A 27,971-nucleotide genomic window follows, 5' to 3' on the forward strand; every position below is an offset into this window, starting at 1 on the left:
TTATATTTTATATATTATTAAATAAATATATTGTATATATAATTTCGACTTCCATTGTTACGGAATTTGCGCGTCAGTTCTTTAATTTCGGTAAGTATATATTAATTAAAATGTGAGCTTATCATCATTCCAATTAGAAAGAAAAAATAAATAAACATAGCAAGAAATGATTACTTTTTGGCACAAAATGATGTTAAAATTAACACAACCGTAAAGTCGAGTCACACCTTGAGGTCGTAAGTTCGAACCCCAGCAATATACAAATGGGTTTATTTATAAATTAATATTTCCTTATAAAAGGAAAACATCATGAAGAAACAATTGACGGGAGGTGTCAGTCACTGCAGGCTAGCTTTTGCGTAAAAAAAATTTATCAAAAAAAATTGATACACAAATCTGAAGTTAAGACCATGTTGTAGTGAGTAGATTTTTCAATCTCAGGGAACCCATAAACACAAATTAGACATATTTTTGGTAATAACCTCTTTAAATATTACATAATATTTTTTTTTTTTTATTTCGGACCGTCTGTAAATAATCACTGCCCCAAGCTTGCGATTCTATAGCGTTGTGCGTCGTTTATGGCCAAGTTCGAAGTAGAAACTTTTCACAAATTTCATCGGATAAACGAGAAAAGTGATAAAACTGTCAAATAATTATTTATCAACTGTCAATGAAATTCATCTACCTATCGCGTGTTCATACGAAGTAAACACGTACCTTTTATAATAAGCCTAGACCGGCGCGCTGCGGCAGTCGAGTTAAACCTCTCTGACACTTTGCACGCCACGAAAAATACGCCATGGCGCTCTGACGGTAAATTACGATTACAACCTATTAAGAACATCGGTCAAACGTAGTGCAAGTGACACTTTTTTAATTTAATTGTGACAATGGGTTTAAAATCTGAAGATGATAAGCGTCCAAGCAAATTGGCGATCATGGATGACATATCGGACACACCACGTAAGTTGTTTCAAATTTTGCTTGTTATATTTATTAAATGTAAACAATAGCTGATACCTTTATTATAAACGGATTGCTGAACAATCATTTGTTACATTTGCATAGTTAATGTCGTTTTATTTCGAATTTTATATTAATTGCGGCCAATTAGTTAAATGTTGTAATCTGCATTTTTATGAGGTATTTCCTTAATTTAAATTAGTATTAAAATTTTTTCGTTGTTTTTATACTTTCTTTTGATTTAGTGTGTTTCTTATTTAAATTGAAATAACCTTGGCAATTGAAAAACTTACGTCGAAGTAATTCGTGTTATCAATAGGATATATTTATTTCTACCACTCCTATATACTCAATGTATTATGTATTAAAAAATGTAAAATTTTATCTAATAATAACTCGTACTTATTTAGAATTATGGTTTGGGAATAGAATATTCGAGTTTTGTAGTTCTTAAATTACAGGATCTTACTAACATCTCATCTCATCTTTAACCTTTAAATATGATAAAAAAATTGGAAATGAAATTTTCTTGTTAATATAAAAACTAAATTATTAATAAATCTAAATAATCTAAATTATCTTAAAAAAAAATGAAAACAAAAATAACTTTCATATTTTTAATTGCCACCGTGTTATAAGTCCAAGCATAAGAATTGCTCTCAAATTTGAATTTGGACTAAAATTAAAGTCTGCATGTAATACGTGTGTGTAGGTACATGTACTATCTATAATCTAAATTAAGTTATTAGGGGTAAAGGGGGTTTTATTTCATAGAAGTAGGTTTGCCTGTTTGCCCCCTGTTATATAAATTATACAAATTAGGCCTTTTGTCCTACACATATCGTCGTTTTTGGATCACACACATGCCGGTTTTATCTCGATTTTTTCGAACGTGTTTCGTGTTAGATGCGCACATGGACAGAAAGTCAATTGGTGCACGGTTGGAAATCGAACTTACGACTTTTCATCGCTGAGGATGAAAATCGCATGCTGAAGCCACTAGGCCAACACTGCTAGTTTAATATATAATGGGATTATTTATAATGTAACTTTATGTTATAAAGGATAGCTAATTCAATTTTGATTACAAAATACAAGGACGTGAATTAGGTATTATAATTACAACAGGCAAAACATAATTTTAAGCATTTTTCACATTCCATTAAATTGAGGCTGAACATTATATTTCTCTACAACGTGGTGTCTTTTTCCACATAGAAAAAAAACTAATTATAGAGTAATTTAACTACAAACCTTTTGCGATAAGAGAAATGTTTTACGAAGAAACTGAATTTTTACGCAGTTCGTCCCCGATGCTGTGTTGTTCAAGGTTTGTACGTGATGAACCCGGATTATTTTCTGGTTAAAAGGGATGAAACCTTATCTACCTATATAGAGAAACAGTGAACCAGTGAACCAAGAAATGTTTATACTGTTCTTAAAAATATATTGCAAGTTACACTAATTACCAGTAACGGGAAAATTGATTCATGAAATATGCCTTGAAAAGAATCATTAAGAAATATTGTAATATGAAAAGTATTTCCTTTGTTATTATATGCACAATGCTGTATGAGAGATGAGATGCGATGACTGTTCAGTGTACGTTCGGGTAACTTTCGTGAAAAATATATTATTAAAAAATAATAAGAAACGCACTGAAATACGTTAATATTTTTTAAGGCACATTTTGACGCACACCATTGCTATATGTAGAATAGATTGTGTGGGTAAAAAAGTATTCTTTTGTTTCAAGATTCGTGTGGTCACTGAAACCTATAACTTGTAGGCACCTGCTTAATGAACGGATGGAAGTTTCCTCCACCTTATTCCTCCAAGGCTAACGTGTTTAAGTAGACAATTCCAAAACAACGACGTAATTTAATTTTTCCTAAATAAAAAAAAAAAACGTTCTTAAAAAATTGTAAACACAATACGAGAAAGTTATAACTTTCGGCTGGTTAATCAACTTACGCAGTTACGGATCTATCAACACTTTTAGATTGTGTGAGGTCTAGAGGAGGCGCGACTTCAAATAATACATAAAGTATTTTTATTTACTTTTAGAACCGCCACGGAAATATTTTTACGAACTATAAGTATACACACACCATAGAAAGAGATATAATAGTCTTAAAACATTTTTATCAGATTAATTTTGTTTAGAATACAGCTAGCCCGAGACCTAGTTGCAATAAAAAATTCTTGTCATTCACCCACTGGCTTATATAATGTAAAATACAAGATCTGAGGTATTTAAAGGTGAACAAGAACATTTCTAGTTACAAATGTCGAATTCTAAAGGAAAAATGTGACCGATCGCATGTTATTGTCTAGGGATAATTAAAATCTAAGTAGATGTGTTGTTAGACGATTATAGGAAATTTGAGGCTTATTTTTTTTAGGCACCTTTAGTTATATCTGATATCCGACCTCGTTTGTGCAACAGGCCATGCGTGTTCAAAATTCAAAATTTGAAACGTATACAATTAATTTGTAGACTAACAATGATTTTATTTTAAAATATATTACTTTAGAATTAAGAGTATCTATGCACATTGCACGGTATAAAGACTATGTATATCCTATAGTAAAAAAAAATGTGATTTATAAGTATAAAAGATTTATAAGTCGTTAGACATTAATTAATGATTGTATTACACAATTGTATTATTATCAATTACCGTACATTAGTCAACCTCAAAAATGTGTAAACCTACATTATTGTGCTATTCGGTTTTAATATGTCCAATAAAAGTGAAATCATTGCAAATTGAAATACATAATTACTCTTTGATTAACCTTAAAAAGACATCTGGCCATTTTAATATCTAAATACAGCTGTCACTTTCATAGTAGGTAATACAAGGTAATTCATCTAGTCTCTGCATCTTATCTTATGTCATGCCATAGATAATTAAATTCAAATAATTAATGAGTCAATTGTTCGTGAGCACCATTACGGAACTTTATTTCTACCAAGCTGATCTACCATGAAATAGAATAACAATAGGGCTTAAGAAAACACTATATTAAATTTAAACTTGAATAGCGAAAATAGTATAATATATTTTATTTAATAATAAAATATTTACGACATCGTGCGCACAATATGTTTCATATTCTGTCAGGGTAATAACAAATATACCTGGGGGCTAGGGCACCCACAAAGACGAGCCAAGCGAAGCCTATTCTCGAAGTGCTTCGCCGTTTTTTATAGAGAACATATGAATAAAAATAAATCAATGGCGTTACAACCGTGTTAGGTCAGGGCCTCAGATTTCTGTATCTGTTCATGATCATTTGGTTATCTAATAGGCAAGTGCCTGACGCACGCCCTCGACCTCCTAAAGACCTAAAACTAAATCCTTTTTAACATATTGGACAATATAAATTTATCTGGAAATTGGTCGGTCTGTAATCGGTTTTATAAAGGTAACGGTAGTTTTTTAAATTTTATAGTACATATATTATAAATGTTACTTTGATTTCAGTCAATTACGTGAAATAATCAACCGAAATCAAAGTAAACAACACTTTTTAATTTATTATGTACGTATATATAATAAAATCTTAAACGAAAGATTTTTAATATTCGAATGCTGACGTTTAATAAACCAACTAATTATTAGAAAAAATACCTTGGAAAATATTCATTTCTGGCCTTTCATAAAGGAAATTAATTAATAAGTTATAGTTAATTATATTTTAATTTATAATCTATCATTGTTAAATTATAATTAATTTTAATAATAAAATGATAGTTTCCTTGCATTTTCCCTAGTGCCGTTAATAAAAATAATACAATATTAAAAAGATACCTGGACATAATCACAATTGCTATGATAATAACACATCCTCTAGGAATAAATTATAATCATAAACAAATAGAGTGAAAGTGTTTGCTTAGAAAACTGTTAAAGAAAAGTGTGCAAACATTATAACGCATAGATAAGTTGCACGTTCAACGATTATAGATGAACAAGCAAATATAGTTAATTCTCTTTACATATTGGCACACCAGAAGGTCGCCAATAGGAAAAATATCTGAGGAAAACCTTTATTTGAATTTAAAGTTTTACTCTATGTTTCATCCTTTTGCTTTATAACAACGTATAAATTATACTACTTAAATTACAATAATACCCAATTCGACTTAGAGAAATTCAAGAAAAGAGCGTACCAATTCTAAAAAGGCACCGCAGAGTGTCCATGGGCGGTATCGCTTAACATCAGGTGAACCTCCGACCCGATTCCCCTTTCTTCTTTATATTATATATATATATATTAGATATTGTAGAAAAATAAAGACAAACTTATTAATTATAATTTTAGTTTTGAAAAATAATAGGTAGTTCTGGTTCGACTACATTAAACTGTACAATATATACGTATATATAATTTGCGGTTGGCATATACCTGCAGTAAAAAGGTGCCTGAAGGCATTAACCATCGTGATGTATTAAATCAGTTATTCATAATATAAAGAATAGAAAATATGTTCGATACTCTCACTCAGTAAGAGTGACTACCATAGATCCTTTTATAAGAGGAAAGCGATTTAAGAAGAAATTAAAAAAAAAATGTTCTTATTTTAAGAGTACTTTAAATCTTTAATTATAATAAAAAATTATACTAATTATAATTCAATACCTCTTTCTTTATAAATTTACGGAAAAAAACTTTAATCTACTTGTATAAACTCAAATGGGACTTATTTGGTCTACTTATAATTTCCCTTTAGTGCTTGCAACCCGAAAATTATTATTTCACCGAAAATCGAAACCAGCTTAAAATGAATGAATAATTGAGCCAGAAAGGCAATAATGCCAACTATTATGATTTCGTAGTGGCGACATCCATTTACTGACAAATAAAAGCGTTTACTTTTTAATCAATCAAAATCAAAAAATGACAAACTTATCTATGATGTTTTAATAAATACATAAAATAAAAATAAACTGAATAAATCTGATTTCATATCCTTCATCTCTTGCATCAGTGATATGGTTATCAATAATTGTCAAAATCCCACTCATATCCAAGGTATAATTTAAGATATGAAGATTTCTTAACTCGTAAAAGTATAGATTGCATCTGTGTTTACGTAATTCGTTGTGAAATCCGATATTCGCTATTTTTATTGAGATCAACCACGTTACACCTTTTTGTCATAATCTGCTACGATGGTAACCAGCCAACCTTCCAGTATTGTTTTTGATAACTCATAATTCGATTCCCGGTAAAAGTAAAAGGAAAAGAATCTTCTCACCTATTTGTCTATTTTATTTTAACGTAACATAGTTGTTTAAAGTTTACAATTTAAGACTTTTTAGAGAGACAAAAATTTACCAGATTTATTTGATATAAATCATCTTCTTCTTTTATTGCCTCTCCATTACTGGAGGTTGGCCGTCAGTATCTTGAAGCGTGTCTTGTCCTGTGCCAGATGCAGCAACTCTTCCGCCGTTGCAATACCCACTCCCTAACGTTGCGAAATCATGATTTCTTCCTTCTACCAACACGCCATTTACCCTGGATTTTACCCATTATAATTAATTGAAGGAGGTGGTAGCGGTCATGGCGCAACACGTGGCCCAGGTACGCAACTTTCCGTTGTTTAATGTTCTGCAAAAGCTTTTTCGACATTACAACTCGTGTCAGAACCTTCTCGTTAGAGACCTTCTGGATCCAGCTTATACGAAGCATGCGACGATAGCACCACATCTCAAATGCTTCTAAGCGCCGGTATCTTCAATAATATCATCAATATATAAATCATGGTTTATTTCTAAATAGTATAACTGTAATTAAGAGCAAGTAAAATCCTTAAAATGATCTTTTAAAAACTCTAGATTATCTGTATTAAAATTAGAGAGAGATAATAATAGATTATTGTTTAATCCATCTCATGTGATTACTCCGTGTTACGAATATCATTCTAGTAAATTTAATCTAAGAAAATATCTCTAATACAGCATTATGTTTAGTATTATGATTACCATTGTGATTTACAAAACTGAATTGGACCTAGAAATATTTTAAATTTAAATTCGAAATTTCTTTTTGCATCCAGAATCAGTGACATTGAAATGGCACGTGCTTGACCATAAACAAGTAAGAGTATTGCATTTCTAGGTTATAAGTGACATTTTGATGTCATCGATTTGTAATACAATATGTACCTGTTGGTGATACCAACGAACTAGTGTAATAGATCTTGTAATTTCGTTACACTGTTTTAATTATGAAATAGTTCCAGTAAATACGCGTTAAACTTTATTGTGAAGTACTTAATGGAGATTTACATACAAGAGATCTTTTAGATCCGACATATACAGATTAGATAATACACTTTGTAAATGACGGCTCGTAATTGCACTGATTACTTAAGTACTATTATAAAACCAGTTGCTAGTTCATTGATGTGTTTTATGGGCTTGACTAGCTTCGTTTCTGACTTTGCCTGTGAATATGAGAAATTAGCAAGAAATTCTATTATCCGGGATCGCAAAATCAACAAAACCGTTGAAAAAAATTTGGTGACAAATGTGTAATCATTTACATGTGAACAACGCGACGCTGGTCTGTTTACGCTTTACTCGTTATGGTTTCTAAAAATGTTTTCTACCTATAGATTGAAATTTGAAGAATAATATGGACTATCTTTTATTTAAGATTTGAAATACGAAAGTCATAGTCTGGTTTCTGAATCATACCCTAAATCTACGAAAGCCACAGTTTGCTTATTAACAAGAACGCTAAATGCGCAAATATAACTCAGTATACAAAAACGTTTATTCATATATGTTATGTATTGTGCTTGAACAGCAATAGTTATGTTGAATAAAATAAAACTATTCGCGAATTTGTGTCATATAAACTAGGACCATAATCCGCTGACGTTGAAAAATCCATACAAACAACAGTTTTATTGACTCAGTACAATAAACATTTTCCTCACGTAGGCCGGTAATACCGCTCAAAAAGGCCGCTGCTTATCCTTAGAATTTAGATGCTTGTCATCCAAGGCGATAACATTTGGTTCCTAGGATATCCTACGTTCGTATATATGTACTAACTCTCACCTAATTATGTCGTTTGTTTTACAGATTTTTTAATAAACTTGGGTGATAGGCGACGCGAACAACAATTTCCGTACTATTTTGTTTAATTATTCTCGCGAATACTCAAGTCCTAAACGCAATCATTTTCTGAGTTATAAAATATTTCGAAAGTCAACAAGCGTCTCATCGGTAAACTAATTAAAAATCATGACAAATATGCTGTGCCTTAATTTCCATTACATTAGTTATTTGTGACCTTGTTATTTTTACTCTGACTCATAATTATTGTATGAAGGTTAAAATAGTTCCTTTCAAGTAATAAAGCCCTTTCCCACGGCTCCTACAAGAGCATGGTTTATGAGTGTTTTACAAGATATAATGTATTTAAAAGCTATATCACGCAGTTTGAAGTTGTTGTTTGTCATAGTACTTTTCGTATGTTATATATATAATTGTTTATAAAAATAAAATTGTTTTAAATATAAATTTAAGAGATTCATGAAATTTATGTAAACACGCTTGCAAAGTCCGGAACAGGACTCTTATGAAATGAATAAAATAACCATATTTTTTTTATTACATTATTTTTACCGATTCTCGCAAAAGTTTTTATGCATATTCAGTAAGTCTGAGAACCGGCTACTATCTATCTTTCAAATCTTTAAGTGATAAGGGGTGTCCACCCAAAAAAATTTTTTTTTAATTTTTAGACAAATTTTTAGTTTTTATTTTTTTATACCCTCTACAGAAATATCACAGAAAAACCTAAAATGTTTTCATTCCGGAAAATCGAACAGTCTCTGGGGTAGCTTAGAAAAATGTTCCAAGTTGGTATGTACTAAAAAGGTAGGCTAGGGATTAAGTTGAAAAAAAGTTCGCGGGGGTAGCTAGTATTATATAAAACTATGTTCAAACTAAGTGTGGTAAACCAAAGTCAAAAAGAAATCTAGTAAAGCACGTATGTCTTACTCTAACACTAGAAAGTAATTATTACGTCACATTGTGTGAAGCTATAAAAATAGCAATAAAAATTTATTGCTGAGATAAATTGAAAATTAAACCGCAAACGTAGTTATTAGATTTTTATACTTTTAATATGGACTTTTAACTGCCTCTTATAATGGCCTCAAATTGAAAAAAAAACACGTAACTTTGAAAGGATAATAGTAAAAAATAATTACTAATTACTGAAGTTATATTTTGGAACCTAAAGATTGTATGACGTAGGTTGTCTTCTCAAAGATCAGTATTAGGGAAGTCAATTAAAGGTGATACCGATAAATCGCGTTATACTCAGATTCATATTACCATCCACGATGCAATGGCTGTAGGACAATATTGATGATACTTGTTGTATATAAATATGTCTACAACAATCCATCGAAGTTAGCTATACAATTCTGTGAAATCAATAAGAAAAATTTTACACTGTAAAATCGTGCCACAAACGCAAACCAATATTGCAGTAAATTACAAGTAATATATTAAGATATGAAAAATAAGAGAAATATCACTACATTAAAAATACTAGATTTTTCCAAGGTACATTCGCTTTCGTAAGATTGTCTTTTGTCACGTTCGTGGTTCGTAATATTACGATAACTAATGAAATACGTGTTTCTATACGTTCTATACACTTGTTCGCTGTGTTTAATTTATAGTTATTAATAATTATGTCAGTAGGTTACTTAGAAATATACTTGCATCAATTCGCCCTTGATCCACAGATGCAATGAAAAATTACTTAGCACCTCGATCCAAATGTTATATTATTCAGTTCATATAGAAAATAGCTTTTATTTATTTAACTGCATAATATATATGACAGACAATGGATTTCCTAAAACAGCTTTAAGTGAATGTAAACAGCAACAGTGAATATTAATCAATTTCGAAAGAAATTAACTATTTTCTTTTAAAAACCAAATGATCATACGATCAGTGTTTCATGTTAAGTATAATATATATATAAGTAAATCAATGCAAGAAAATAATATGAAAAACCTAGTATAATTCCTAATAAAATTAAACTATTATTATGGAAATGTACGCAAGTTATTTATTATATTTCAATTCCGTTTGGCGTATAGATGACCTTGGAATAGAAAATACTAATGATACTTTTTCGTATTATTCAGCGAAGTCAAACCCAAACAAAATCAGAATGTTAATTCGAAATTGCGTGTTCAAATCGCATGTCGCCGCTCCCACTGCAAAATTTGGGCTTTCTCGTAAAAACATTATAATCACTCATCAGTCATCGTGAGACGTAATTAAAGGTCAATAACCTTACATACTGGTTTATTACCTGCCGATTTTGGGTTGTGATAATTTCGCCATGCACTTTAAAGCCTTAACTCGTGTGTAATCTTAATTTTTAGCAGCGACTTATTATTCTTATATTATTTTTTGAGTTAGGCACTTTTATGTTCGAAATGCATGCATTTGGCTCTCTCCAGATAAATTTTTGGTATTCCGATATCTGAGTTCCTTGGAGTTCACTATTATAACATGTAACGACTGCGGGTTTCAATACAGCACCTTAGCCTCTCTCGCGTTCGCGTTTGCTTTTATCATGTGTGACATGTTTTTGATTTAGACCTGTAATGTAACTGTAGAAAATACAAAAGATCACGATAGAGATACAGCAAATCTGAGGCCCACGTCCAGCGCAGCCCTGCGATTCTGTAACTCACTATTCGAATTCACACAGCGGTTTTCGCACCGGCGCGGCGGTCGCTCTCAAATCAGTCGTGAAGCAATCATTTTATGATTTGACATTCTGAAAAGGTGGGAGCTTGTAGTTTATTGTTTATCAGAATGTCAAATCATAAAATGACTGCTTCACGACTGATTTGAGAGCGACCGCTGATGCGAAAACCGCTGTGTGAGTTCGAAAAGTAAGTTATAGAATCGCAAGGCTGTACGCTGATGTATGCATCGATGACGGTTTTTGTTAATACACTAACATTATTTTCCTATCGCGATTTTAGTTTTTTTTTAAATCTTAAGGTTTTACTTAAAGGATTTTATTGTAGGATAAAATGATTTTCGTAGTACTGATTTTTCGTAGTATTTATTTCAAGAACTGCTTAGAAATTCTTTGTATAGGTACACTAGCCGTTTCGCGCCCGCTTTGCTGGACGAATTAAAATAAATTTTATGTTTCATTATTTTATTTTTTTCCATATTTTTATTATTCTTCTTTTTAACTTCCCGCTAAGATAATTGAAATATTTCGAAAATCGAGTTTTTGACAGATGTTGACGTTTTCACGTTCAAAATTTATGCATACGGACTTCCGTATGCATAAATTTTCATAACAGTAAAACAGCAATAAAAAAATGAAGGAACGTTGGAATTAAAAAAATAAATAGCCATAAACCATCTAGGATCGACCATTTCGCATCGAATGGTGGTAGTTTCATGTCGATACGATCAGTGGTTTAAGCGTGAAAGAGCCTCAAACGAACACCATTTTCTTTTTATATATATAGATAGTAAACGAAATTTTGTGTTATTTAAAATCCTAACAGGACATAGGACATAAACAATGCCACGGAGGTAAAGCATTTAATAGGGAATAAGGTTTGTATTTTTTTAATAGAATAATGTACTGTGTAAGCGTGAAAATATTTGTTACTTGAGCACATATGTTATTCAATATTCCATAGATTCTAAGAAATCCAACTATTTAGTTCGGTTAAAGACAATACAGGTAATTGATGTTTGTCTGTTCAAACACGTTTGAAGGTGAAACAAAAAAAAATAAAGCTGGCGGTAATTTGAGCATTCCTTACATGGTAGTTCTAATTGTATACTTCCACAAATTTAGGTATTTCACAATTTAGGTATCGTAAGTACTTATTTTTTATTGGACAAGTAAAGTTAGTAAATTGTACATATTAACTGTTAATAAAAATTAGATTTAACTTCACGTAACTTCAATAGCGATGCCGATAATTTAATTATTGAGTCTACATACCACGTCATTCAACTTCCCAACATAGCAGGATATTCAAAAACTACATAGACATTCCGTCGCTAGATTTCATTAGGTTCGTTTTTAATGACTACCAATACCAGCGAAAGATCATAAAGTTAATGATTGTAATTTTGCGGTATTTTCTTTCGGGTGCTACAAGATGTTGTATTCAGATAAAATATATACAGTCAAACCTGAGTAAGTGACAACTGGGTAAGCGAGAAAACTCTTTTAATGAGAGTATGTACCGGGTCCCGTCATTTTGCCCTTCTAAAACCACTATAAGTGAGAAACATGAAACCTGTTATATATTATATATATATATATATATTTTTTCAGGCGTGAACCTCTCCATAAGCGACAGATAAACGCATTTAACTTTTGCTATTTATGACTCATTCTTTAATTTCGAGGTTATTAATTCAAACCAAATGTGCGTCTGTTATTGTTTTCTATAGTTTTTTAGACCTCTATATGTGAGACAGACCATTCTGTAACTTAGTAACCTAGAAACGGGTAAGTGAGAAACCTCTATAAGAGAAAATGAGATCGCGGTCCCTTGAGCTCTCACTTATCCAGGTTTGACTGTAAATAACGACCTATGTTAATAAAGTGATTCGCGTTTAGTTAAATTCCGCACATTCGCTTCGCGGTTTCTCCAATATACCTTATGTTCTAATCTTAAACAGACGCGAACCATATAAATAAATACATAACGTATTATTTAAGAACATAGATGTAACAAGGTCGTCTTACCTTATCTTGCAATAATTATGATCACTTTAAAAGGATAAGTGTCATGGAAAACTTGACCTAAAAATATCTCAAAACATATAAGCTACGAAGTCTTGAATTATCATAGCTTATTTAATATTCGTAGGTTACAAAATATTTATACAATATACTAATATGCAATGTGCAGATGATATATACCAAGTTCAGTAATTGATAAGCAAAGTTAAGTGACATTACCACTACGGGCATCTTGATGGGTCAAAAGAGGTTTTAACGGGTTTGCTTTATTTCAATTGCGTCAAAAGGTATAACTAATTTTAAATGCCTATTTAAATAAAAATATGACTCGATGTTTTAACAATTTCTCTGCAGCGTCTTATCAGTATGAAATATTGTGATTGCGCGTCATATATACAGGTATTGTTGTGCGTCAACACTTACTGTTACTTTAAAAAGCGTATTAGCACAAATAAGGCTGATTTCAAACGGACGGTATTTAGTATTAAATGTAATACTATCGTATTTACTTAGGCTTATAACATGACTGTACAAGAAATAAAAACAAATGGATTGGTTTGGTGGAAAAAGAAATCCATAAATGATTTTATTTATTACTATTTTATCTTTACTACTTGAACTTAAAATATACTAAACCTCTGAAATTCCACTATAATTTAATAATGGCTGTAACTAATGTAACAATGTATAAATGGCACCTTAGAAAATTATTGTTCCTGATAATTTATTATATCTTAATAAATCTAATATTTCCAATGTATTTGATTAATTATTTTCATACCTTATGTATTTTTTCCCTACCTCTTTACATTTTTGCCAAATGCTATCACTGTTAGTTTTTCCTTGCATATGCCAACTACATTTGCAGTGCGATACAAGTAATTTATATCCTAAATTCAAAAATAAAATTATCATAAACATTTATGTTAATAATATTATACAGATGTGACCTTGTGTTATTTTATCCTTAATGGCTATTTACTTATAGGCTTGTTATTTAATTCATATAAGCAGAGGATAAGAGCCAAACGGTGGCGCGTTTGTTTGTCACCAGCCTAGTCCGATTACAGGCGAAACAAGCCTTTGACCAATAACAATTGAACATCATTTCGCCTTTTGTTTTACAATACCAAGCGAATAAGGTTTCGTTATCGTTTAACACGTTCACTGCGTAACAGGCCGATATCAGCCTGCCGCGGTATTTCCGCTGGTGCGGACGAAGAAATCTATGTCCCTCTCTCTGGTGCGTAACGATTATCTCAGGTGTTTGTAAAAATTCGACAGGGACAAATATATATTTCATCTTGCGGTCAAAATTGTAGGTTTTCCCCATCAAAACATAACGGCAGGCTTTTATCGACCTACCACGCACTGACGCTGCTTTGCATCCGCTGAGTGCGGCAGTGGGCCTATTTCAGCCCGCCCACCCAACAGGCAGCTGGCGACCCGATACCGCACAGAGCGCGCGCCCGACCAGTTAGTGTTGTGCTATCTAACTGATCTAACATAGCGTTCGATATTATCGACGATGGCAAGCAATACAAGAAAAATACAAATTTAGGAAAATAGAGTAATTCGCCTTGCAGTTATTGACAGTGATAGTGACAGCAGTGAAGAAATATTTTCCACTAAGAAAAATAAAAAGTATTTCTGTTTCCAAGACAGGCATACATAAGTAAATAAATAAATTTTTCAGTTCCTTTAGTAGTAAATGTAAATTTACGATTAATTTAACTTGACGATTCAAAAGTAAACTTGGTTACCCACTTGAATAAAGATATTTTGAGTTTGAGTTTGAGTTGAGTTTACGATAATTCTGTTTTATTTTCGATATTTATCTGTCCCATCACTACTAAAAATATATTCTAGTGCGGTTCAGGTCGATATCGGCCTGCCGCTTTTCCTGCTTTATTTCTCATTTCCTGTTTGCCAGATCCCGGGGCGAATCAAACCTAAGGAAGGTGGGTTCAAGGTCATTCTAACAATATAAAAAAAAAAAGTAAACATTATGTTTCCACAAAGTTATAGCAATTTAATCTATCCTAGTGCTGTTGGGTCTAGAAAGACCTGCCACGCACCGGCGGAAATATCATTGGGGGCGCATTTTGGCCCGCCGCCGCACCTGATGAAACATTATTATTTTACTTGCCGCAGTGAACGTGTTAATCGATGGTACATAAGCGGCTTATTATACATATTTAATGTAGTCATGAGTCGTGCTTACATAATGAGTTTAGTTCCGCAGCTACACGTGCTGCAGAACTGCGCTTGCGACACAAAATGACTAATTTCTCTTACATATGTAAATTACGACAAAAGACCTGTTCTTTTTTTAAAAGTGATATAATGTTTCGCATCGTATAGTTAAACGATGCAATATTGTTTTATTTATTATTAATAATATGTTTAATAAACCTTTGTTTGGTATAAATAAACTGCTAATGAAAGTTGAATTAATTTATTAATACTAACACTAATTGGAATTTGGAATTGATTAGGAGTTCATTAAATTACAAATTCTTTTTAACTAGAAATGTTTTTTATTAATTGATTTGCCGCATCGGATAGAATGGATATGAAGTATGTTCTCTTTTTAAAGATAAAGTCAGAGCCAAAATATTTTATTTCTCGAAAAACGTAACCTCCAAGACGTCCGACGTTTATAATATTTGGAAATTTCACCAACTGGATAACTCGTTTTCTGCAGATAATTGCAACATTGACACAGAAATTGTAATGTATTCCTTTATCGTTCAACATGACCCAACTTGATGTTTTTATGCTTGAGACACTTTTTCATGACTCAACAAATGCAAGGTGTGATATAGAAGCTAGAAATGTTGCTTGCTGGTACTTTACTTACAAATATCGTTGCACAAAAGTTAGGAGTAATAAATGCCAATCCCTTGGCGTTGCGTAGAGATATGGGAGGAGAGATATAGCTCTGCATCTTCTACCGCATTTTCCTAGAGTGTTCAGAGGAGTTATTCGGATTAATATTAGCAGCTGAGTTTTATCATCGGATGTCGAGGCAGAATACGAATTCCACCCGTATCACCTTGACATCCGTCTTTCCACAACTGAGCGTTTTTCAAGGCAGGTTTTGCCGAGCACCACCACTATGTACCGAACCAATTCGACTTAGGGTCCTTCAAGAAAAGAGCGTACCAATTGTTAAAATGTTGGCAATGCACTCGCGAGCCCTCTGGTATTGAGAGTGTCCATGGGCGGCGGTATTACTTAACATCAGATGAGCCTCCTGCCCGTTTGCCTGTTCTATAAAAATAAAAAAACTCGTTTATAAGGACAACGCGTCTGCCAAACACCAAAGATTACTGTGTCCATTCTAAGCTTGGGCTAGTCACTTGGGGTTACAGCGGGGACTTGTCCCGTAGTTTACCAGGATCACATAATAATCGGGAAAACGAAAAAATCTAGGACAGCAGTAGTATTACAGTACGCCCTACGCTATAGACTATAGACTGTACACCCAAGGAGCTCAAAATATAACATGGGTTTAAATCTCATTGTCCTTAGGTACTTATCTAACTGGGACGAGGTCTGTTAAGCGGAAGGCATGAATGAATTTTTGAATATTATATTAACACAATTAAGAATACAAAGAGAGTTTATTAAAGTATTTTTTTTTATTAAAATTTACACGCTTGAACCGTATACAAACGCGTAAAACGCAAATATTTGACGGACTCACACATCACTCTTACGGCACGTGCAAACAAGAAAAATCATAAAGGCCCGCGTTTAGCGAATGTATTTTTCGATGTAGAAGAAAAATATGCTGTATTTACAGAAAAATGAGTCATTTTACGTGCACCTGCATAGCTTTCAAGCGTAATTGAAAGAAAATAAAATAAAATAAATTACTTTACTCTTGGTAGTGGTACATATTCGATTTTTTAATTTGCATTATTGGCTTTCTCTCTTAACATCCGCTTCGATTCAGTGGGAGACGCGGAGGTCGAATGTTCAATATTATTTATGAAACCTTGGTGGTAGTCTGTGGTCCGTAACATCTTCAGTACACAAACTTTAGTCACAATGTTATTATAACGTATAGATATCGTAACAATGCGGCTGTTTGTTTAGTAAAATAAACCTGGCGCAATGTATTGCATCATCGTTTTTGGTCTGGATAACACTTCCTGTTGAGGCTCGCCATAAAGCCTCCTTCAGGATTCAAATCGTTATAAGTAGAATATTTGAATACGTCTGTTTGTAGATGTTAACTACATAAGCCAAATGTACATTATACAGAATAAATAGGATTCAATGACTCATATTTTTGGCAAAAACTTGAAGTAAGATTCCAACCATTATTCATTTGATATCAATAATTTTCTTTTATCGTATTTAAATTAAATTATGCTGCATTATTGAATACGAAAGTGTTATTGTATGAATAAGATATTTATTCAATTGTATCTTATGAACGTTTTAAAACAAAAACAAGCTCTCAAAACAGCCATAGTAAAGGAAGGAAGATTATTTGACCTTCCACAGCCTTTCTCTTTTTGGTTCGTACCGAAATCAGCAGAAAATAGCTTTTACTTGTCGTAATATAGTGTTATTTTCTACACATATTTGCGAAATAGTTTCTAATACAATTTTCTAACTGAAGTGCGCTATGTTTAAAACTTTAATTCTGAGTATAGTTTTCGGCCGTTTTTAAAAAATGTTTTTAGAAAATGCATTATCTTAAAAAAACTGGACTAACGGAGTCTTCCCAAGGTCTATTGGCGCTGAAGATACAGGGGCTGATAAATTAATTTATTATAGCAAAGTATTAATTTACCCCATATAAATAATATATATTTTAAAATTATAATATTCAGTCTTATAATCAGTCTCGTTGTTATTATAAGCCAGCCTTTCTTTCCTATAAATTTGTGGCGTAGTTTTAATATAGTTATTTAAACATTTTATGTATAAAATATGTTATATTAAATATAATTTAAAAAAAAATATTTAACTAAATATCTATTGTACCGCCAACCAATAATCCATATTGTATTAATAACATAATCCAATATTCACTTAATGCGATCACGATTAGTACTGTGAGATTAATCTATTTCTTGAATGAAGTGTTAATTTTGGGATCAGCACACGAGCTGTCAACACTTAACATAGGCTAAAAAGATCACGACGATTACATCTGGTTGCAGCGTGAAGGCGTGACATGATGATTGTACGGAATTTAAGCCTAATCTTATATATTGCAGAGTAGATAGTGTTAAGTAGAAAACTGATAGTGTTTAGAGGCTGTCGCGTATTAGATAGAAGGTATGATTTGTCCATAGATCTTTCGTGGCCCAATTCTGTCACTCACTAACTCACTCCGCTGGCTCTAACCTCCAAAACGAGAAACATCCAGCGCTGTGCCGTCAATAGCTATCTTTCATATGCAGAAGGTTCCCGTCCACTCTGTCGGTCTAGCCGTACCTAGGCCGACCTACTGGTCTCAGACCAATCCTCTCAACATCTGCTATTTATATTTACTTCAAAGTTCCATTACCTCTATTTAGATTCCATACCGATTGTGATGTTTTGGTCGAGGGCCACGGCAAGAGACGTTAGTCGAATATTGTTCTAGAACCAGTGATGGCGATTCTACTATCGATTTTGCCCTTAATTATAAACGAGTTGAACATTCTTCTCTTACATATTAATTTTAATTTTGCTTATAAAGTTCTACGTTACAATGTGACCCACTCAGAGTTGCGTATCTGTAATGGTTATTTATAATTATATATCTAAACTCAGCTTGATTACTATTACTTGACTGATTTATAGACACATAGGGCAGCGTAACCCTTCAAATGGATATATCGTAAACGACTTAAATTTTGACAAAATGCCTACAGCCTCAAGTCTAAATAAACATCTTTGACTTAGTACTACTATATATGAAACTAGCAGACCGGCCAAGCGTTGCTGTGGCTAAGGTTTTAGTTATATTACATACCACCATGCTTTTTTGGTGGTAATGCCATTAAATTGTAGCTTATGTGAAACGTTGGTACTTTCAACACAGCGCCATCTGTTAGAATTGTGACTATCAAATAATAAACAAATATTTTGCAATAAAATAATATTGCGGGTATAAATTGAGATGTAAGCTATCCTATCTTTTAAGTTAGATCAAACTGCACACGGTGTGCAAATTTGAATGAAATCGGTTCGGTAGTTTAGGAGTCCATAGCGGACAAACAATGTGACACGTAATTTATATATATTAAGATATATATACATAATTTTAAAGTTAATATGCAGCTCTGGTATAAAGGCACCCAGAAGTTAGGACTCGTTTGTAGAGCTAAATCTGGGAACCCTTTTACATTTAGGAAAGAGCTAATCTATTTAGTGGTGACCGGTGAAGGTTGGAATTTTTTAATGTAGGTAAATAGCGTGAAGCGCAAGGCTGTTCAATTTGTTACAGCTTTATTAAGAGTTTAATATTAGGCCCGAAATATACGTGCGATTACCATTTAATTTCTTTTAGAAGATCTTTGTCAATGCAAAAATGCATCCAATACACACTAAGAATAAATCTCGTAATTACTAAATGCTTAATATATATCGATAGTTAATAGTAATGTATTTTGAATGGTTATTTATAAACATAAGACAATATCTCGTTAACACCGCCTCTGTTTGTTTATTTTTCATATGTTGACCTAAAGATTTAAGTTTCTCTAAACAATTGGTACAAAGCGCTAAAATAATTAATTTATAATCTTTATTAATAATTGTATTGGTACGAGTATGAGTACGTTATCTTAACCTAAAATTATTAGATACCTATATAAAATAAGAGGTATATGTAGCATAATCCAAATAGCTATGGTTATGATAGTATTGTTCCTCATTAGTATTATCAAGGCATTATAAATGGTAGAAACGGAAGGTTCTCGGAGTACGTATGGCACGGTTCTTCCTATTTTAAGTAGCCGCTGGCAACTTTAATTTTAAACGCAAAATATAAGTTGGATACGTTGCACTTATTTTAAGATTATTATAAAATTTATTGAGAAACGTCATTAGTATAATAACCCTTATTTGTTTAAGACCCGTGGCCTAGGATATCTCATGTTTCTTTTGTTTAAAGCATTACAATTTAATCACGTTTTATGCCGATACGGACATTAAATTCACAGTGAAATATTGAAAAGTATGCAACGATATTTCAAGTCAGATTTAGTATATACACGACTATTATGAATAGAATAAGTGAAGATAATGATAGCTTATCCTTGGTTAATGCTTATTTTATTGGCGTTAAAATTAATTTTATTATAAACTATTTTGTATAGGAATGAGTTAAAACGAAAGACGTCGTAATTGTATTTAAACGCGTTTCTTAATTAGAATTATTTCTTAATTAGAATTGTTAAATATATTGGAGCAATTTTATCACTTTAAATAAGAAAATACGTGTAGTATACTCGAAATTATTGACGCACACATATAAATATAAAAAATACTACATATTATAAAATCTTCTCTGTACATAATTTTCCACAGGATAAAAGGGTCATCATACAATTAAGGTCACCTTCAACGATATTGTTTAGAATGACCTTCACTCTAGATCTAAGAATATTGCCCTTTTCTTTATCTATAAATAAATATTTACTAGTTCATTAGATTAATTTTCTTGTTTAGAACTAATTGATTAAGCGATTAAAATCATTTTAATTTAATTTAATTTTTATATTAGCACCTGCCTTTAACATATAGCGTATAAACTTTTATAAAAGATCACGTAATAATCGTAGGAGCACTTATTAAACGTTTATTGTAAGAAACAGAGTTTAGACTAAGTGCTAGGTAAAAAAAAAAATGAAATTTTGCGACTGTCAATCTTACCCCCAAATCTGATCTAAATCTGAGAATCATCTCTATATAATCAACTAAATGTCATTAACAGTCTAAACGTTTAAAACAAAATTTAGTATTATGACGAAGAATATTTAATTTATAAATAAGTAAGCTGCGAAATATGGCCAAGTTATAAGCCAAGACATAATATACTTTTAAATTACATATTAATTTACAGGACAAATGTCTTATCATTGTATTCTTTTCGGGTAAGTATCAGTTCGTATGAAGATATATCAAAAATCTGGTCTAAGTACAGCGAAGTTTGTACTGCTGAATATCACGAAACCAAAACCAGAGGACCGTAGCATGCACAGAGCGTTAAGAATTTTCGTCGGGAATATTTAGCAGGTGTCGATGCTAGACGTAAAACGGTAGGCGTAGCTGTAGGTGGTGAAATGTTCCAGCCCGAAACGATCACAGCACAAACTATCCACCGTGCACATTTCCGTGCCCTACACGTTTATAGTATGAGACGATTTATTTTAAATGGAACCTCGCTGTTGACCTTAAGGGCCTTTACAGCTCAGCTCGGGCTGTTATGGCGAGCGTAGCTCGACCTGAATGGGCGTTCTTCCCGCGCAAGGGCGAGTGTGAGATTCGAACCTCGGCTTGGGCCGTCGTCAATCGCCTGAAGGGCAGGAGGGAAGCTCACTGGAGTGAGCAAAGTATGCAGTTACCCTAATCTCATTCTCATGAATCGCGACTGAAGCACCTGTAGCTGGTGGATATTGGCGGAGGACCCCGCGCGAAGACTATGTACCTACCTATAGTTTGAGACGATGTAGTAAGCATACACCTTCATATGTAAGATGTAGTCTACCCCTCCACTCTCATTTCTCTATTATATGGGCATTGCAAACAAACTCACTGACTCTAATTACAGTATCTTTTGGTTGCCTAATATTGTATCAACAACAATTACTGAAGTTTACTGAAGCGATTGTTTCTGTCAAAGATAATTTAAACCAGGAAGTGAAATAAGATTAACTTGTGATATTTTTATCGCGATTCTTTTTGAAGTTGATGAATTTATCAGTCATTTTACAAAATAGGCTTTGGATGACTATATAAATGGTTTAAGTAATTACATAATTCGACCTATTTTTGTTGCAAGGTGAAATCTAGTTCTAAAAGAAATCGAAAAGGTTAGAGCTTAATAAATTCTAGGGAATAACACTATTTTTATTTTAGGGAATTAAATGTATAATTATCACAATAATTATATTGGCAAAAGCGTTTTACAGCGGATAATTAATGTGTGATAATAGCGTAATAAAACACAATATCAAAAGCACTTTTTTAAGCAAATTACATTGTGTGGTAAGAATTAATTGAATTTTTGTATTGCTATCGCTTAAGTTTTACGAGGGCATTCACTTATAATATACATTTTCTTTGTTTCATATCAATAATACTTTACTAATAAAGAAATGAGATTTGTTATGAAACGTGGTTGAAAAACAAAAGACAATCATAGTGCAAATCACAAACAAATGATAGATAAATCAAACAAATAGTTTAAAATTGTGTACATGCACTTAAGAGATAAATAAATATTTTTGGATAGGCTTTAATATGTACTTAAATACTGTGTAAAGTATATTGCTTATTCATAAGCTGAAAATAAATCAGGGTATCACCATTATGCAGTATTTCCAAACAGTGTTCAATTAATTGTAAAAGAAAGTTACGTTAGGTATGCAGCGTTCTATAAAAAAAGTTCCTGCTTAGGTATGAATATCGAAATATCAAATATAATCGTGCTAACCTCAATGTACGTTTTCCTTGAAAAAAATACCGTTATTTAAACCTGAACTTGAATTCGATTTATCTTTTGGAATATGAATCTGACAAATCAAGGCTTATTATATATCTTCAGTTTTTCTCCAATATTATTTTAACGTTTCAAATTATCGTTTCTGAGACCCTGAGTTTTTCAATGGCTGTATACAATAAGACATTCCTAATAGCACTTGAAAGGGATTGACCTACTTAGCAAGTATCAGATAAGTCTCACTACAATCGTTCATACAGAATGTAATTTAAGTATAAGTAAGTGACAATAGGTTATGCAATAGCACGATACTTAAGCGTGTTATTTTTAAATGAAACATTCAAAAACTGTTGTTTCATGTTAAATTTTTTATATTTTATATGAAGGTGCAAATAAGAATAAATAACATCCCAACCATTCAAATTTTGACCCGCACCACCTCGGCGATCACTAGATATTCTCCAGATTTTTCTTTAGAATGCATTTCATTTTACGCACTAGCGAGTTAAGATATCAGCTGCCAGACCAAGCGCAAGTCCTATTAAGAATTTGTGTCCTCCTTATAAAAGAGCCTAGACTCTTTCTTAGAATATCGGTAACGTTCTTTGGAAACTGTGGGAGTTTGAAGATAAAACGGAAATACGCAGGCTTGTGTTCACTTGCTTGTTGCTGCTTTTTAATTACATTCAATAAATATTCAAAATACTTTATAATTCGTAGCTATAATATATAATTAAATTGAATTAGGACAATATATATAAATAAAAATCGGTTGTCTGTAAAGTCTGTTTACTGACGATAGTTGAACGTGACAACGTCATAAAAATATATGGATGGGATGGTTGCATTTTTCAAAAAAAAAAAAAAAATTTATTTGTTTGATAGGTATTTTGTATGGATATAGAAATGGTAAATCACAATTGAATTGATCAAGTTACATTTATTTGTACGCATAAATACAATTATGTCAATTTTAAATGGAACGCCTCAGAGCGAGGTAACGCCGCATGAGTCATGTTTTTTCGTGCGTGCAGCCGGCTCCATCGAATTATAAGACGTTGTCACGTCAAAAACATTTGGCTCCTGAGGTACTCTAGGGAAAACACTTTGTCTTTATGAATGGTCTGTCGTATATGTGTATGGAACAGTCATATATTATGTATAATAAAGACGTGCTGGGCGCTGGCATCATGTGTCCTGCCCGCCAATTGTGTAACTTGAGATAAATAGAAGTACGTAACAACTACTAGGTATAAGGTATTGCTATCCTTTGTTTAATATTTTTCATGAGTGCTGTTTTTAATCATCAATATTTATTTATTGATTGTTCTTGGTATTAAATGCATATGTTGTATATATACCTACTACTTATATAAATTTTATTTTTAAGTGATTTACATCAGTCGTGGCTTTAAAGTAGTTTAATTTACATGTTTAGATATAAGCCAAAACCTAAAACCTGTTTATTTTATATCTAAAAATATCCGCAATAAAAAATAATATTTCATAATCCTGTTAGATTTCTGGTTCCGTCTAGTTCTAAATACTTTATAATAAGCCTTTGTGTCTTAACTCGAAATAATTATCATTTCGTGGGGAACCGAACATTAGATCGCGGTTATCGGATAACACTGAATAAATCTTGCACTTGGTCAACTAAGCCTTGAATTGATAAAACTACATATAATACATATGAAAATAATAATACTATTCTTTTGTATTATACACCTGTAACGGTTTTATAAATGTCTTTATACTTTACATATACCATTAACTAAGGATTTCTATGGTTCCATCTCATAAACAAGAACTTTTTATGTCTGCTTTGTTTCCTAGTACAATAAATCTATTATTTTTATATTACCGCGAGCTGGGTTAGCCTAGTCGCTTAGCGTGCGGTACTCGTACTCTAAACTAATACTTTCAGACCCTTTGCAGCAATTAATTTGTCCTTCTCAATGAACACTTGCTCAAAAGAAAACCTAGTAGGTAATCGGAATATCTTAGAAAGAAAAGTCGCACTTCACTTCTAAGCTACCAGTCGTCTAAAGAATAATGATCAAGACACAGCGATGTGTCATGTCCTATTGGAGGTTTACGGGATTTCACACATACACTTTTTATAATACTTTTGTAGATTTCATGTTTGCCTGGTACATTATTTTGAAGTTGAAACTTATTTACTGGTGTTATTTATAAAAAAAAACACGTATTGATATGATGAAGTCGATCTCTTTTTGTAGTTAAAAGAATGTTTTCATTTACGTAAAACTTACAAAGTATTTAATTTTTTAAAATTGATAACATATTGAAGGTTACGGTGTGTCACAAAGGTGTGGTCACTTAAGAATTGAATAAACGGTACAATTACATGACCATTTGGACCGGATGGTCGCTGTTTAACATCGCCTCACTGATTTCAACCAACCAACTATTGTTGATTTGACTAAGGATTTTTATGCAACATACCTATATGTGTTTTCAACATTTGGCAGAATTACGGTCAAATCAAAAACTATACTAAATGTCAATATAATTTCATAATGATTGTAAGTAGATAAATTAAGTAGCTGAAAGAACTTTAATTATAATTAATTTAAATTTATAATTAATTTAATTTTAATTATAGTTCGATAAATATATTATATCAGTAGCAAAAAATATATGTGTCGAAATATAGGACTGCTTTGCTTACTTTTTGATGTCTGTTAGTCTTGATACTCAAGTTACGCTTTGGTCGAAAGTCGGAAAAAAGATTGCCAAAAAAAAGTTATTAGTTTCTATGTACATTTTTAATTAATAAGGTCATACTTCAATGTCATTTTTAATAAGCCTTAATATTTAGACTTAAATCAGTGAAGATAGAATATTTAACACGTTGTATTAGTAGCTTTGTAGTTTCTAATGGTTTTAAATATACGTTAAGGATATTATTTGAATTTAGTTAGAATGAATTTTTAGTTGAATCTAGTTTTAATAAATACTAGAGCATATTGGTATTGTCACGATTTACACGAACGTATCGCACATTACGATAACAATGCTTGATTTAATAGAGCGACATCTAGCGAATTATTCAAGTACTAGTATTAGTTGGTCACATGATCGCGTTTAACGTTAACAACGTACTATGTAAAAGATATACTATTTTGAACAGAGATGGCGGCATAATAATTTTTTTATCAATGTTAATCCACTAGATGTCGTGAGTAGTAGTATTAGACCCGTCATGATAACAATGCTTCATTTAACAGAACGACATCTAGCGAATCATTTAAGTACTAGTATTGGTTGAGTCACATGATAGCGTTCAACGTTAACAATTTACTATGTAAAGCTATAACTTTTTGGACAGAGATGGCGGTTTACTATTTTTTCTCATAAAATCAATCAACTAGATCTCGTTACTTTTTATAAAACTATAAAAGTTAGAATTTAAAAAATCTGAAAAGACAATTCATCTCAATTACTTTTTTAATATTCTTTTGGTTAAAAGCTTTTTTTAACACATTAAGTGATTTTGACAATATCGAATGATATATGTACTACGTTTACATAGTTTCTAAAATAACGAAGCGTGGATATTCATAGAGCAGTATGATTTTTGGTCACACAAAAATATTGCCAACAACTTTTTTACGGAAGACTTAATATAAACTAAAATAAATTTTCTTGAAACTAAGTACTAATAATCTACGAACAAGAAACCTCCGGTTTAAGTCATTATTGCATTATCCTTTTACAATAACGAGATTAACTCTATCTAGTTGTATCTTCCCTTTATTTAAAATTGTACGAGTTTTAACAAACTTCTAAAAGTAAAGTCAAACCATGAAAAGGATATTAAAATTGATCTAGGTAACTTGTTTTATAGTTTATTACTATTGACATGTACAATTACTAGTTAAATTATTATATCTCAAGAACAAGTCGAAAATACATGACCTAGAAAAAAATATAATAGAATAGAACATTCCTATGACACTGTTTTATCTATAACCAAGGGCGTCGCATCTGCAAGACTGAAAAGATGCGGCAAGTTTAGAAATCGGTTCAGTAGTTTTCGAGCTTATCGATTACAAACAGAAGAAAATATTCTTTATAATATTAGTGTAGATGTCGTTAACTATAATGTTTTCTACTCGACCTTAATATAAATCTAAAAACCAAAATGATTCATACATGGTTGAAGAAGTTTTCCAGTTTTATATTCAACAAATATATGTATAATTCATATGAGTAGAATTATTTAAGGAAGTGGTCCGTGATCGAAGCTTTTGCAATTTTCCATCAGTATTATTATTTAGCATTTAAGCGTGAAAGCGTAAAATTATGTCACTGTCGTCTTCATAATTTAAAGAGATTTTATAGCATTAGAGAAAACGTAATATTATATACCTACATTACATCATCATGTATATATATATATACATGATTTAATTAACTATCAAAATATGTATGTATCTGTTAGTTAGTTTCAGCATCGGCCCGTCTCGACAATATTTGATATTCAATATAAAAATATTACATAATAACTAAAAAATCTACAGACAAAAGTAACTGAAAGCTAATGCAATTATATATCCTATCAAATAACGGTTTGTCTATCGGCAAAAAGTAGTTTTCAGTAAAAACTACATGACGTCACCTCACGTCGCGAACGCGTGGTTTCCCCTCCCCCTCTCACTTCTATTCACAATACATCTACCAAATGAGCGCTTATGGCGCTTGTTCGAGATTTCATGGTGTAATTTTTCACATAACTTACAACGCCGATTAGCCGCGCTTTGTGGTTCGTTTACGTACCATTTTGTAAGCTGTAGATGCAAGTGAAGTTTATGATGTTCTATTTTTTCCAGTAAGAGTTACGGTAATATTTAAATCTAATGCATTTTAGACATCCGGGAGTCAACATTTAATCTCGACTCTGAATCTTGCCCTTAGAACTTAATTTATCGTGGACATAAGAAATGAAGGAGATAATATGTGTGGTTTTATCATCCATAATTAAACCAATTAATTTGATATTTTCAAATTACAGCATCTGTACCAGTAAGTTCGCATGTCTTATACATTATCTTGAACGTGCACATCGGTATGCACCTTTCTTTCACCTCTACACTGAATATAGTAGCTAAGACTTATATAATGCCATAGTTCCTTAAAACAGTTACCATAAACTATAATTAATGTTAAAGCAATCGCTTTTTCTATTCTTAAGCGCATTTTTCCTTTAAGAGTTGTCTCCACTCATATTTCAAGCGCTTCACGTTCCAGTCAGTATTTTACAGATTGTCAGTCCGTAAACAACCCCTCGCAATGTCAGATCAACCCTCAATACCAGTTGGTTGCCCCAACGTGACGTAAGCGGAATTTTTCGTGCGTGGTTTCCGTAATTTTCCTTTTTTTTACTTATTCATATTAATTCCTGTTTCTAACATGGTTTCTAACTCTCGCGGTAACCATGTGTTGGTTTGGGAGCAGCCGGGCTTAGAAGATCAAAGGCCGAAGGTGTATAAAG

General features: G+C 32.0%; 1 protein-coding gene across 2 annotated transcripts in view; it reads left to right on the plus strand.

Moving 5' to 3' along the window:
* The first annotated feature begins 741 nt into the window (after nucleotides 1–741).
* LOC125048783 (putative inorganic phosphate cotransporter) overlaps nucleotides 742–27,971 on the plus strand; it is a 44,356-nt gene continuing 17,126 nt past the window's right edge. The window contains exon 1 of one of the 2 annotated variants that reach the window (XM_047647664.1): nucleotides 742–966. In XM_047647664.1, coding sequence (XP_047503620.1) covers nucleotides 894–966 — 73 coding nt within the window. In that variant the 5' untranslated portion in view covers nucleotides 742–893. Of the gene's footprint in view, nucleotides 967–27,740 lie in introns of those variants that run through there. The other variant, XM_047647663.1, reaches the window with a different exon arrangement.

Source organism: Pieris napi, chromosome 4 (assembly GCF_905475465.1).
Source record: "Pieris napi chromosome 4, ilPieNapi1.2, whole genome shotgun sequence".
Classification (NCBI taxonomy): Eukaryota; Metazoa; Arthropoda; class Insecta; order Lepidoptera; family Pieridae; genus Pieris; species Pieris napi.